Here is a 14,929-nt window from a genome sequence, read left to right as displayed (position 1 = left end):
AACCTCAATATCATTTTTAAAGACCTATCCATAGATACCCCACACGTGTGGGTTTGATGAAAAAAGATTTTTTGAGTTTCAGTTCTAAGTATGGGGAACCCCCAAAATTTATTGTTATTTTTCTATTTTTGTGTAAACATCATAATGCGGTTCATCTACTTACCAAGTTTGAACAGTATAGCTTTTATAGTTTCGGAAAAAAGTGGCTGTGACAGAATCGGACAGACAGACGGACATGACGAATCTATAAGGGTTCCGTTTTTTACCATTTGGCTACGGAACCCTAAAAAGACCGTTAACTTGTGAGCGAAATAAAATTTCTAAATAAATACTATCGTATGTTTCATTATACCTTATGACTATGAGTACACTAATATATGCATATATATGGATAAACAAGGATAGATACATATACATACAATTGCACGTGCGTTATGGGTTACGGGTGAATTGATGTGAATAGATATCTATCATACTTACTTTACTCTTTGATATCTATGTGAACAACTGACAACACAAAAAAACTGACTCACAAACCAGTCTAAACTCAGTCGTGTGAAGATTTGTCTCAATCTCCGGGATCCCATCAGTAAGTAGATCCTGGTGTGATAACAACGTAACCAACAATGCAGTACACTCCCAAAAAAGAAAGAAATATAGAAATGCATTACCTTCTTGGGGTTCAATATCCTAATACTAGTACAAATTACCTGCAATGAAATTAGGATCTTATCAAATGGAAAAGACTTGCTTTTCATTTGCTTTGTTCAATTTATAAACAAAACAAATTCAACTCTATTTTCTAGTATCATTGATTCAAATTTGATTGCCAATTTTCCTTGTATGGTGGGCCGCTAGAGGTACGTATTACCGATTTTCTTGGCAACTTCGATGTCTATTATAGACCATTTAAAGGTTGTGTGTGAACATGAGTATTCAAGTAAAACTACACAAGTTATCTTCGAATAAATTATATTCCTGTAATTATAATACAATAATTATAATTTTTTATGTCAAATCTCAACAAATTGCCCTTATTCTACAGTTTATTTGTGCCTAAGGCTCGGGTACTCTCTCACTCGGGAATCGATCGGAATCGTCTCGCACTCGCTCGCCTCACAGCCTCACCTGACTACTTCACAGATGGTTCAAGTACACATACTGACACGACGCCAAATCAAAAATCAATAGACGCGCTACAGAAAACAACACAATACCAATCTGGTTAAAAAATAATTATAATTCTGTAAATTTACGACACCTAATCACATTGATTTGAAAATAAACAAATCAATAATAACATTAAAAACTATATAGCACCAATTTCAGAACCTAAAGTTATTCACTGATTATTCATTTAACTAAACGACGGCAAATGAAGACAGCCATTTAAGTTCTGCAACTGATTTACATTCATTCTTGCGTTTGCTGATTCACCTCCACTATCATGAATTCGATACTACTTACACTATGGCATGCACCATTATTTTACTCAGACCCTAAGTTAGTAGTAACAAATACCCACTAATTAACTTTAATTAAAGCAACTAAATGAATTGACGTGGCCGTCAGCTCGTCATCACTGAGATAATAAATTAAACCATACATATTTACAATCAACCAAAGGATCTGCAGTGAAACTTTGAAAGGTACAAATGGGTGGCCATTGTTATAATAGGCCTCAAAATATGACTGATTCTATGATACATATTACTAGGTTTTGATTTACAAAACATTAATAAATTTGTACTCTCCTACTTAAATGAAAGTTTGATTACATATTTACAATGATATATTATGTTTTATCAAAATTATCAATTACAGAAATTATAATAAGCGCGATAATTGTTATCGTAATACGACCACTTCAATAACTACTTCTTGACAAAGCGTCTACGTAAATTCTAGAGTTAAGTCTCAGGTTACTAATCAATAAATAACACAACCAAAATAAAATAATACACTGTTCGTGGCGGGGTCTCGTTAACAAAGAAATCCGTTAACTCCCCTAATATAATTTATAAAATATTATTATTTTGGTATACAATCATCTACACATCATTGACAAAAGAACTAGAAAGACGTATGCAGTTGAAGATATTATCGTGTACCTATTAGCACAGTTAAACTAGTTGGCGTTACAGGACTGTTCTATATTTCCCGGCAACTTCGATTGTGAAGAACATATGACAATGTAGTCACCATAAAATGTATGCCGCCGTGCAGACCTTTCTAGTTCAACTGTCTAAGCAGCTGCACTTTTGTTATTCGTTCTTTTGTCAACAAGATTATTTAAGTGCACGCCTGGTCCTCGGGACAATTCTCTCTTTTTAACACAAAGCGTAATAAACACTTGAGCTCTTTTATAGGAATGTTTTATAGAGAGAGGAAGAGAGACAGAAAAATGCCGCTAATCAAACTCAATTCAGACTAAAAAAACTTCTCAAGTTCGATTCCAAAAAAAATTATAAATGCACAAAGCTTCTCACTAAAGTTAAATAATTCGCTACAAAAAATACACGTCAAAGGTAAAACGACTATACATAAATAACATAATAGGATATCAAAACGTAAAACATTATTTATCAAGGCGAACGGTACGTTCGCTGTTGATTCTCTGTTTAAATTAGCTAATAAAGAGCACGATAGCAATCGGAGCGATATAAAAAAAAAGCCCAAGTAACTCTACCATAATCGCGCGGAGTTAGAATTTCGTAGAAACAATGTGACATTTAAATTAGACGGCGCGTTACAATCGTCAACCGTAATGCTATCTCGTTCGATATTCCGTACATCCGGGTTCGGCAGGTCTACGGACCGAAGGAACCGAACGTATCACCGCGAGAATTATAGAAGGCCGCCTTTCCTGCCGAACAGGAGCGTGCTGAGCGTCCCGAGCGGGGAGGAGTTCCTCTCGAGCGGCGGCGGCGCGGGCGCCGTGCCCAGGTCCGTGCGCGGACGCGGGGCGCGGGCGCGGCGCCGGGCGGCGGCGGCGGGGCCGGGGGGGCCGGGGGCCGCCGCGTCCAGCGCGCCCTGGCCCGGGTGCGCCGGCACGCCCAGCCCCGGCTCCGGCCGCTCGGGCGCCGCGGGGGAGCGCAGCGTGCGCTTCAGGCACGTGAGCTGCTCCATGGGGCTGCGGTGCACGAGCCCGGTGTACAGCGAGCCGGGCGTCTGCAGCGCCAGCGGCGCGGGCGACCCGTCCGTGCCGGGCGACGCCAGGTGCCGGCGCCGCAGGATGGACGTGCCCGACGCGATCAGCGCGTGCAGCGACGGCGGTGCGTCGCCTGGGAAATCAAAACATCATGTTCAGTTATTTAAACATTTTAAAAACATTTTAAATAAGAACGTCTAAATGCGATATGTGTGTTAAATGTAGTATGTTTAGTTTTTATAGTTGCCCAATTTCACAGTAGATGTCGCTGATCTATCGGCTACTTCACGCTATTAAGATTTTTCTACAGCCCCTTATAAGGTAAATTTGGTTTCGGAATAAATGAGTATTAAGTTGTCAAGTGAAGTGTTTCATTACAATAGGTAGGAAGTGCAGTGCAGTGTAGGGAGTGAACATTGGTCCTTCGAACCGGATAATCGTGAGTACAGTGACAGTGGAAATGTGAAGTGTCAAAGACTTAGTCAATTTTCGCGGTAACACACACTTAGAATATTTCGTGTGAAAAAAGACATAGTGCAATTTCGAGTGAATTTAGGACTTAGAAAAAAACCGTCGAAAAAACACTTAGAATAATTTGTTTAAATTTTGGACTTAGTCGATTTTGTGAATTCTTGGACTTAGCGTAATTTCGGTTGAAAACACTTTGAAAAATTGTGTTCAAAAATAAACTTAGAATCAAATAGACTTTGAAATCTGTCATTCACTTAGCAAATTTTAAAACAATAATGGCTAACATAGCATCACAAGAAGAACTTTTTAGTCAGATTAAAAGACTTCACACTAATCACAAGAAAACTTCGTCAACGCGTTATACAGCAAGTTACTTGAAAATACGGATAGAGTCGCTTGAAGAATACTGGAATCAATTCCTTGCTGAACACCGAGAAATTCTTAAGTCTTCAGTAAGCGTTGAAGAGAAAAAGGAACTGAAAGCACTCTATAATGATGTTGAAGATTTCTATATGGAGTTCAAGACTAGTTTATTGGAACTGACGGAATCTGTCACAATACAAGAAGGTGCCTCACCTCAAGTGCCTCATGCATCTCAACCTCAAGTTGTCACAAAGAGTAAACTCCCACCGATAAACCTCCCTTCATTTTCCGGTGATTACCAAGAATGGATGCACTTCAAGGATTTGTTTATCTCTATGGTACACAATGAGCCAGGTCTGAGTGACATACACAAGCATCATTATTTGAGGTCAAGCTTGAAGGGTGAAGCAGAACAAGTAGTCCGTCATTTCGAACTCACAGCCGCAAATTATGGGAAGGCTTGGAACGCCTTAGTCTGCCGCTACAGCAATGATAGAGTGATAGCTAATACCATACTGAATCGCCTGCTCAATCAGAAGAAACTCACGTACGAATGCTCTAAAGGCCTCAAGGATCTTCTTGATACTACAAACCAGTGTCTCAGTAGTCTAGCAAATTTGCAGATTGATACAACTACTTGGGATTCGATAATCGTGCATATTGTGGTATCCAAGTTAGATAGTGAAACTCACAAAGCTTGGGAGCAATCGCTTGGTTCATCTATAGAGTTACCCACGTATAAGAAGCTCACATCATACTTAGAGGGACGATTCAGAGCGATGGAAATGGTACAAGCGACACAGAAGAAAGATAAGAAAGAGACCACATTTCAACCACCAGCTACTGCACCTAAAATAAAGAATGTGAGATCTTTCACCGATGAAGTTGATACGGAATGCACATGTTAATTTTGATACAAAGTCACCTGTCGTTCTAACCTCGAAATGTCACTTAGCTGTTTTGATTGTGAATGATGCTCATATTCATTGTTTGCACGGAGGTCCTCAACTGACTCTGAATGGTTCATAAGTTGTTCACTGCACGGAATTTGCACAACTCGACATAGATCAACGCAAAGAATTTGTAAGAAACAACAACTTATGCTTCAATTGCCTTGTCAAAGGACATTCCATACGGAATTGTAGACAAGTCACAACATGTAGAACCTGTAATCGCAAACACCATACGCTTTTACACCACCAGAGTATAACTGCGAATACAGTCACTATGGAGACACCCACAGAACCTGATGACACACAAACCAAGCAACTCACAAGTCTGAAGGTCTCACAAAGAGGAAAACAAGTGATATTAGCCACAGCACAGATATGCTTGAAAGATAGCAGTGGTTCTCTCGTACAACTCAGAGCCCTTATTGACCAAGGCTCACAAGGAACCTTCATTACGGAGTCTGCAGTGCAACTACTGCGACTGAAGAAGACTTTGCAGCCAGCTAATATCACAGGTCTCGAAGATCAAGCGTCATTGCCACGACACGTCGTTAACTTAGATATTTACTCACCGATAGACACTCACTATATAATGCAAGTTAACGCTCACGTACTCTCGAAGATAAATGGTTGGTTACCCTCAAAGGAGTTTGACATCTCACAATGGCCTGCCCTGTCCCAATTGCAACTAGCGGATCCTCACATGCAATCGCCGGGACCTATTGATGTTCTACTGGGCGCCGAGGTCTATGCATTTATTTTGCTAAACGGACTTCACAAATATAACGATGACAAGCTTATAGCACAAAACTCGAAACTCGGATGGTTTGTCTCTGGAGCGTCTAAATCACGAAGTGATCTGCCACCTCACAATATTGTAGCTCACCACGCACTCATCGAGGTAGATCAACTCCTACGCAAATTCTGGGAGACTGAAGAGTACAAGCCACATGAGAAACCGATAACACATCTTGAAAAACAATGTGAAGAGCACTATAAAGAAACCCACTATAGACAAGATGATGGACGATATGTCGTACGATTACCTTTTAAAGATGATCACGAAAATAACTTAGGCGACTCTCGACAGATCGCATTACAGAGACTAATGCACATGGAGAAAAGATTCGCAAACAAGCCTAAATTTCAGAAGGATTATGCGGACTTCATCGATCAATATCAGAAGCTGAATCATCTAGAAGATGTAGACCCACAACATAAGCCAACTCACAAAGTCTATCATCTTCCCCACCACGCTGTGATAAGAGAATCCAGCAGCACAACAAAGCTTCGCGTGGTCTTTGATGGAACTGCACAGCCGTCAAATGGCTCATCTCTGAACGACGAGTTACTTATTGGACCATCACTATTACAAGACTTGCGAGATCTCATTGTTCGTTGGCGTACTCACAAGATTTGTCTGCTTGCTGACGTAAAGCAAATGTATCGCCAGATACTCGTCGCTAAAGAAGATGTTGACTATCAGCGCATACTGTGGCGCTCATCTCCACAAGATGAAATCGTCGAGAAACGTTTGTTAACTGTGACATATGGTACGTCATGTGCTCCGTTCCTCGCTATTCGCACATTGAAGCAGCTTGCACAAGACGAAAAAGAGCAATTCCCAGACTTAGTTGAAATTATAAGTAATGACTTTTATATGGATGACTTACTCACTGGTGCGAATGACGTGGAACAAGCAACTAAGTTACAGAGTCGTATCACACAAGCTATGGCAAAAGGGAAATTTGAAATGCACAAATGGGCATCCAACAGTCCTGACGTGTTGAAAAATATTCCTAGTTCGGAAAAAACTAATCAACCAAGTGTCGAGATTAAGCTTGATGATACCATCAAAGCTTTAGGTATCAAATGGAACTCACATGACGATGTCTTCGAACTTAAGGTAAATATTTCGGAACCCACAGAACGCTTCACCAAAACGTCAGTACTGTCGGACATAGCTAAATCATATGACCCTTTAGGTTTTTTAGGGCCTGTGATTATCACTGCAAAAATGTTTTTGCAAAAACTTTGGTTGAGTGGTATTGGTTGGACAGATGAACTTCCTCTCGAACTTGCCACAGAGTGGTCAAGCTACAGGGACCAGCTCTGTCACATGCCAATCTTGTATTTAGATCGTTGGGTTCACACACAATTTGACGGCAAGGAAAGAGTGGAAATTCACGGGTTCAGTGATGCCTCTTGTTTAGCTTACGCTGCTGTTGTTTACTTGCGAGTTATCACGCCCCACGGAATCTACGTGTCACTTGTCATTGCTAAAACAAAAGTGGCACCAGTCAAACAAGTCTCCGTCCCACGATTGGAACTGTGTGGCGCGGTATTGCTCTCGAAGTTACTCAAAGATGTTCAGCACAGTCTTCGTTTGCCCGAAGAATCTGTATTTGCGTGGACAGATTCAATGATTGTCTTAGCGTGGCTTCGAAGAAACCCTAGCACTTGGAAAACGTACGTAGCTAATAGAGTCACTGAGATTGTTAATAATGTAAGTAGTGGCCGGTGGCATCACATAAAATCGGCAGAAAACCCTGCAGACGTTGCGTCGCGTGGCATTCGTCCCGATCTGTTTAAAGACTGCGAGTTGTGGTGGCGCGGACCAACTGTACTTCACCAAAAGAATGATTTTGATAACTGTCGCTCACTTTCTCTCGACATACCAACAACACAACTAGAAGCCAAAGAAAATTCGAAAGGAAATGATAGTAAGATAGTAGCACTTCAAGCTGGTGTATCGAATGAGAGTGATGATCGACTTACATATTTGGCTAGATACTCTACTCTGACAAAATTGATTCGCGTTACAGCATACTTACTGCGATTTGTAAAGCTGTGTAAAGCACACATTGATGTAAAAATGAATCAGATAGTTCCTGAGACTTTTCCTCAGCATCCCACAGTTACCGAATTGAGATATGCCACAAAAGTTTGCATTCGACTCTCTCAGGAGTTTTGGTTTCAGGAAGAGTTACGAATGCTGAGAAAAGGCCAAAGGCTTCCGAAATCTGATGTTTTGACCCCACTTGCCCCGTTTATAGACGAAAATGGCATTATTCGAGTTACTGGTCGCATACGTAATGCAAATGTTAATTTTGATACAAAGTCACCTGTCGTTCTAACCTCGAAATGTCACTTAGCTGTTTTGATTGTGAATGATGCTCATATTCATTGTTTGCACGGAGGTCCTCAACTGACTCTGAATGGAATTCGTTGCAAATACTGGATAATCGGTGCTAAAAATTTAGTTAGGAAAGTTGTTCATAAATGCATCCCTTGTTTTAAACAGTCTGCAACACCGATCAATCAATTGATGGGTCAGTTACCTGCGTGTCGTGTAACGCCAGATAAGCCCTTCCGTAAAAGTGGAGTGGATTTTGCTGGTCCAGTCCAGTTAAAATTGTACCCAGGTAGATGTCAACGTACATGTAAAGCCTACATTGCTTTGTTTGTTTGCACCGTGACCAAGGCCATTCATTTAGAACTTGTGAGTGACTTGTCCACGGCTGCTTTTATTGCCGCCTTTCGTCGTTTCACTTCTAGACGCGGTCATTGTAGTGATCTGTGGAGCGACTGTGGTACCAACTTCATCGGAGCGTCTAAAGAGCTTGACACCATGTTTAGGAATAGGAACTCAGAAGTAGTTGGAGAAATATCTGAGATTTTGGCAAATTACCAAACTACATGGCACTTTATTCCTCCTGGCTCACCACATTTTGGTGGACTCTGGGAAGCCGGCGTGAAGTCGATCAAGTCTCACCTTAAGCGTGTAATCGGACAAACTCTTCTCACGTTCGAAGAGTATTCTACACTGTTGACTCAAGTGGAGTCTTGTGTAAATTCTCGGCCACTAACTCCCATCAGTAATTCTATTGATGATGCTTCTCCAATTACACCGGGACATTTTCTTATAGGCGAAGCTCCTATCACTGTTCCGGAAGAAAGTCTCGCCACTGTGCCAGTATCCCGTTTGGATCGGTGGCAATTGCTCCAAAGGATGTTGCAATCGCTTTGGACTCGTTGGAGTTCTGAGTATTTAACAACACTACAAAACCGGTATAAATGGACCGTTACTAATCCTGATCCTGATATTGGAACAGTAGTTTTGGTCAAGGATGAAAGACTCCCTCCCGGAAAGTGGTTGTTAGGTCGTATAATAGATAAGCATCCTGGTAGAGATGGTTTAACACGAGTGGTTACGTTGAAATTAAAGAATGGTACTTTTCGAAGACCCATTGCTAAAATTTGCCCTCTACCTCTGGATCCTTAACTATCTGTTAAGAAGTTTAATGTGTTTTAGTTTTGAAGAATAGCTCTATTTGAGTTTCACTATGTAATTTAACCTTATTATTATTGATTCATGTTTTCACGTGCTGTTTACTTCACTATTCTTGGTTTGTTTTATTTACATGGATCTTTATGAAGGACAAGTCGTCCTTGGGGGCCGATAATGTTAAATGTAGTATGTTTAGTTTTTATAGTTGCCCAATTTCACAGTAGATGTCGCTGATCTATCGGCTACTTCACGCTATTAAGATTTTTCTACAGCCCCTTATAAGGTAAATTTGGTTTCGGAATAAATGAGTATTAAGTTGTCAAGTGAAGTGTTTCATTACAAAAGGTAGGAAGTGCAGTGCAGTGTAGTGAGTGAACAATGTGTCTTGCGTAGACTCTAGTCCCCGTCGGGTCGGATCAGAGATAATACTAACAACATTCTGAAGGTGATTGCTGAGAAATGACATTTTGCCAGAGCGTTATTAGGGTTCCGTAGCCAAATGGCAAAAAACGGAACCCTTATAGATTCGTCATGTCCGTCTGTCTGTCCGTTTATGTCACAGCCACTTTTCAATAAATATGTAAAAGAACACAACATTCAAATATACATGAATGTTTAGTCAGAAATCCTTTACTTACTAAAATAATCACTTTGGTTTCAGCTTATACGTGCAAACATCTTTCAAATCGACAAATATAAACATGTACTGTGTACGGTGGCGCCTCTGAGTTTGTATAAGAATACTGACCGGGCCTGGGCGTGGCGGGCGGCGAGGAGTCCGGCGAGCCGAGCAGCGGGCTGTTGGCGGGCGTGGCGGTGGGCGTGTAGCGACGCTCGCAGAAGGAGTCGCGCCGCGACAGCACGGGCGACACGGCGGCCGACGAGCGGCGCGACGTGCGGCGCGAGCTCCACGCGCTGCCCAGCACGGACGAGCTCAGGCTGCTCATGCCCGAGCTCACGCTGCTGCCGCGCGTGCTGCTCACCAGGCTGCCGTCGTTCGGGTGCATCACCATGCTGAAACAAACGGAATTTTTATTTATTATAACTTGCACAGAAAGAACCTAAAGGAATATCTGTCTAATTTGAGCTTTGTCTGAAAAATGAAGTCGCCTATAAGCTGCAGATAATTTCAATTAGTTGTCTGGGAAATAAAGTCGCGTATAAACTGCAGCAGATAACGCCATCGCTTTAAAAACTTTCAAGACCCTTTTTCGTAAGACGCAGATCATTAGTTCAGAACGGCATGACATCTATTTCTAGGTAGTATGAAATTGCTTCGAAATGTTGATTTGGTACGCTTAGATGTCGCTACTAATTGACGCTTCCTAAATTTTTATGGCTTCTACATAGCAAGTATAGTAAGACGATTGATGTGAAAATATTTACAATTCTCATAGTTTAGCGTTTTACTGTGTAATTGTTATTTTTTATCATTCTAGTTTTGCTCTTTGAAGGCCGATTATCTCAAGGAAATTATTATGAAGTACTTAAAATAGAACAGAAGCTTCTAAAGCGTATTCCTTTGTTTCATAAAAAAAAAGTTTTGTGGATTGTTGTATGTACACTACTACACTGCTGTAAACGATGAGATTCACTTTCCATTTAAGACTGTAATTTTAGATGTACTTAATATAAATTTAAGTGATCTGTATAAATATTGTAATTGTGTAATATTGTATACCCGAAAAGGGTAGCCATTGTAACTATGTATCATTTTAACATCTTGTTCAACGATAAACTATAAACAACTACTTATTCTTATTCTTTAAAAAAAACTGAGATTACCTGTTGGTAAAGGTATAGACATGACTGGAGTGCGGCAGGCGCGGCATGTCGTCGTCCTCCTCCACGTCGGACAGGCGGTACAGCCGCAGCCCCAGCGCCTGCGCCGAGCGGGAGCCGCGCACTCCCACGCCCTCCTGCTCCTCTAGCAACCCTGTCAACAATACAACGTACCTTTAACCTGTGTAACACATCAGGGAACCAACGTAAAATAGTTTCCTAAAACTGCGCGTTTAAACGGACATATTGGCGAGAAAGCATACTGAACTGAACTATAGATGGTGTCATTTTTTTCCTCACTCAAATTATTTGGCTAATGTCCATGGTTGGTGGTTTACCTGACATGTTGGGCTTGGCGAGCTGCGCCCACGTGTGCAGCGTGAGCGAGCCCTCCATCGGCTTGACGATCTGCAGCTTGTGCGGGGCGCGGAAGCGGGCTAGGCCGCCCGCCGCGCCTGCGCCCCATACCGCGCTTTCTTCGCTTAGGTCACGCTCTGCGAATAAAACATATATACAAATATAAACAATAAAATAATAACAGTCGATGGTTAAAAGACGTTCACAGTTTTTTTATGTTAACGTCTTTCGACTGAAATAATCGACATACGGACATAATTAGTCCGGACGGACCTCATATATCATTTACTACAAACTACAACCGGATCCCTTTGTTTGGCATAATTATTGAGTCATCTTGTAATGATAGTCATATTATCATTAGTCATAACTACAATAAAACTACCTACGCAAAAGACAACACTTAAAATTATCGTCATAAGCACTTGATGTTCGTAAACAGATCACTTAGAACGCGTTCTCTGTGTATTTATACTCATTCACGCCCAAATTGTCAGTAGGAAAAGGCGCAAAATTCAATTTTTTTTTTTACGGCAGGTCAACAATTCGAGCCCATTTTTTAAAAATTCGCCGCCCTTTTCAACTATCAAAGTGGCTGTGCCAGACTATATTTCTGCTATCGAGAAAAAATGTAACAGCATACCTGTGCTACGCCGATGCCTAAGCACGTGCGAGGCTGCCAAGGAGGCTCGTCGCGAGTTGATCTCCTGCGGTGTGAGCCTCCGCAGCGCCGCCGCCAGCTCCGCGGCGCCCGGCGCGCCCGGCACGCCTTCACCGGTGCCGCCACTGAAAAACAAAATCATTCTTGATCACAGAGTATAATATTTATTTTTAACCCGACACCGACTGTGATATGCCTCGCAAAATCGCCTATACTATAAACAATAGAGTGCACCTTGTTGCGATTTAGGTCACCAAGAGGCAAACCCTCTAACGCGCACGGCCTCTATGTCGGCGGCAGATCGTAAGATCAGGCAGATCGTACTGTCCCTGTATAATGTTTTGACCGTATTCACATTAAACCAATAGATAGGTAGGATAGGTTCGTTAGGTTGCTTCAGATGCCCGAAGGGCAAACTGTCAAGAAACATACGCGGGGCTCCGTCGACTCAGGGAGCGAGACAAAGATTTTTACGTTTCACGATATGCCTAGGAAAATCCCGATCGGCCGGCGACATCTATACAAACGTTTTAAAAAAACACGCTCAACTTTCGAAAAATACTCATAATCTTGAATTCTTTTTCCAAAGCAAAATGTTGCCAACAATCTCTTGATCGCGTAATAGTACCCATCCTAAGTATTCGTTATTAATCTCCAGGCCAGTAACATGATATAATTGAAATTTCACGTACCTAGTTCTCTAAAGAGCTTACCAGGGTTCAGTTAATTTTATTGACATAACCAGATTTTTTTAGTTCATATAGTGAATGTCTAATGTTAGAAAACAATGTATGTGTTAAGAAAACACAACGCTTATCTTAAGAGATTTAATTTGTCTAGTCAGTTATCGTCATATCAATAAAAATCACAACTCAATTTACTCGTTATCGTGACTATAACAGGCCGGAATCAGCCGATAATGCTCTCAACGTGAACAGTGTACTTATGTCAGTCCGGTAACAATAAACACACGCAAACTCGTCCACCTCGACCTGAATTAAGTTAAAGAATGCCCATTATTACCCGCGCTTTGTTACGGTAATAGATCATGAAACGTTCCTAGACATTTTCAATTGTTGTTTGTACGAAAATCTTTTGGCGCGAACATATTAACGTAAAAACATGCTTCCGCTGAAAAAATATTAGTAAAAAGTAAAAGAGGCTCATGATTTCATTCGAAATTATTGCCAATTTTTACGTTGACATCAATGATTTGTTGCTAAACTAACCACGTCCTCATTTTAAAGTTAGAGCCAACTGCGTGTTATAATATATTTGGCAACAGATGCCAAATCAAATAACGGAATGAGCACACTGTTATACAATACATCGAAATATTTTAAAAACATGACTTGTTTCCAATATTTCACTGGCAAATATTATTTTTGTGCTAATTCATTTGTCCGTTGATATCACGTGTCTTTATATATTATGGCAAGAGCGTGAAAATTTGGCACAAATACTACTCGTTCTTTTTACTCGTTTTTCTTTTTTTATTAACCTTGTCGTGCCAAAGTCCTTTTTCAGTCATCCGCGATTCATTTAATTGCTTGTTTATCCACTGTATATCAGAGTTTTTGATGCGGGAATGATTTCGTGTAATTATAACTTTAATTATTGTAAAATAATAATAATAATAATAATAAAATTCTTTATTGCAAAAAAAAAATCATATAAATAATAATAATTAATTAATCTCCAAATTATTAATTAAAATAGCTCTTAAATTCCACATGTGCTTAGAAATGTTAATATAGTATCTGTTTTCACAGTTTTATAAATTTTTTGGCTAGCGAAAAACATTCCCGCACCAAAAACCCCGATGTGTGTTTATAATTTAAAAATACTTTTTGATGTTGTTATCTGTATACCACACAGAATTTTTTTCTATACGCTTAACAGAACCTTACTGTTAAACATTTAAATCTGATCATGCGATCTGTATTCATCCCGTGCCCGAATCGAGCGTGACCGAATCTCCACAATGGGTACTCCACCAATACCATACTCATGAGAAATATGTACTTACGGGTAGAGATCATCCGAGTCCGTGTCCGAGTCTTCGAAGAACGAGTCGCTGGACAGCTTGGGCTTGGGGAGGAGGTAGGACGACCGCGGCAGCGGCGCGTCCGGCTGGTCGGATCCGGCCAGCGACGCGCCGGACACGCCGGACGCGCCGGACCACCGTGACGCGCACTGCACCGTCTCGAACACTTTCGCCATGCTCGATCTGAAAAACACGCGTATTTAATGCAAACAAATTGCAGTGTGTTTGTTGATTGTGTATGATCAGAACTGTTGGGGCGCATTAACTGCAGCCTCGTTAAAAAGTCTACAGGTTTAGGCCAGTGAAGCATCAAAATACCCGACAATCTGGTACATGGGTATACAAAGTTATTAACCAAATCGACTGGTTGTGTTCGTTTCTTTTTTTTGCAAAGATTGGTGTTAACCGCCAGGAAATTGATAAATTATCAGAATTATTCGGTTCACGGCATGTTTGATTTAGGAGGCTGTAGTAATTTGTTATGAAAAATATTATGAGGTACCACCTGTATAAAAATAATGCTGTCTTGGTTTCTCTTTTGGTCACTTTACTTTCTTACATTCTGAAACCGGTATTTAGCTAGGATTTGGAAACGGAGACAGTGCAATGAGATAAGCCAATATCGTTAGCGCGATATCGGGTTAGCGATGACAATCAAAATTACATATGTATAACCTCAACATCGTTATTTGGCTGGCAAATTATGATCGCTGGAACGCAAGGAGTTAAGAGGTGATATTTATTCACTTTTGCAAAGAGTCGCTCTCGATACTGATAGCAGAGTCCATACTAAGCTCGGAGTAGATGAAGGAGTAAATCTCTCGGTGTTAATTGGCAGGGAGGAGGCGGGCCGCGG

At 40.9% G+C, this 14,929-nt stretch overlaps 1 protein-coding gene across 3 annotated transcripts in view; it reads right to left on the bottom strand.

Moving 5' to 3' along the window:
- Positions 1-955: 955 nt before the first annotated feature.
- The window catches only part of LOC133521294 (trafficking kinesin-binding protein milt-like), a 56,546-nt gene continuing 42,572 nt past the window's right edge, over positions 956-14,929 (bottom strand). For all 3 annotated transcript variants that reach the window (XM_061856172.1, XM_061856171.1, XM_061856173.1), the window contains 6 exons: positions 14,056-14,256; positions 12,009-12,151; positions 11,347-11,502; positions 11,012-11,162; positions 9,975-10,240; positions 956-3,284 (listed from right to left, as the gene is read on the bottom strand). In XM_061856172.1, the coding sequence (XP_061712156.1) occupies positions 2,848-3,284; positions 9,975-10,240; positions 11,012-11,162; positions 11,347-11,502; positions 12,009-12,151; positions 14,056-14,256 (1,354 nt within the window). In that variant the 3' untranslated portion in view covers positions 956-2,847. The remainder of the gene's footprint in view (positions 3,285-9,974; positions 10,241-11,011; positions 11,163-11,346; positions 11,503-12,008; positions 12,152-14,055; positions 14,257-14,929) is intronic.

This window comes from Cydia pomonella, chromosome 9 (assembly GCF_033807575.1).
Source record: "Cydia pomonella isolate Wapato2018A chromosome 9, ilCydPomo1, whole genome shotgun sequence".
Taxonomy (NCBI): Eukaryota; Metazoa; Arthropoda; class Insecta; order Lepidoptera; family Tortricidae; genus Cydia; species Cydia pomonella.
This window is presented reverse-complemented; position numbering and strand designations above follow the sequence as displayed.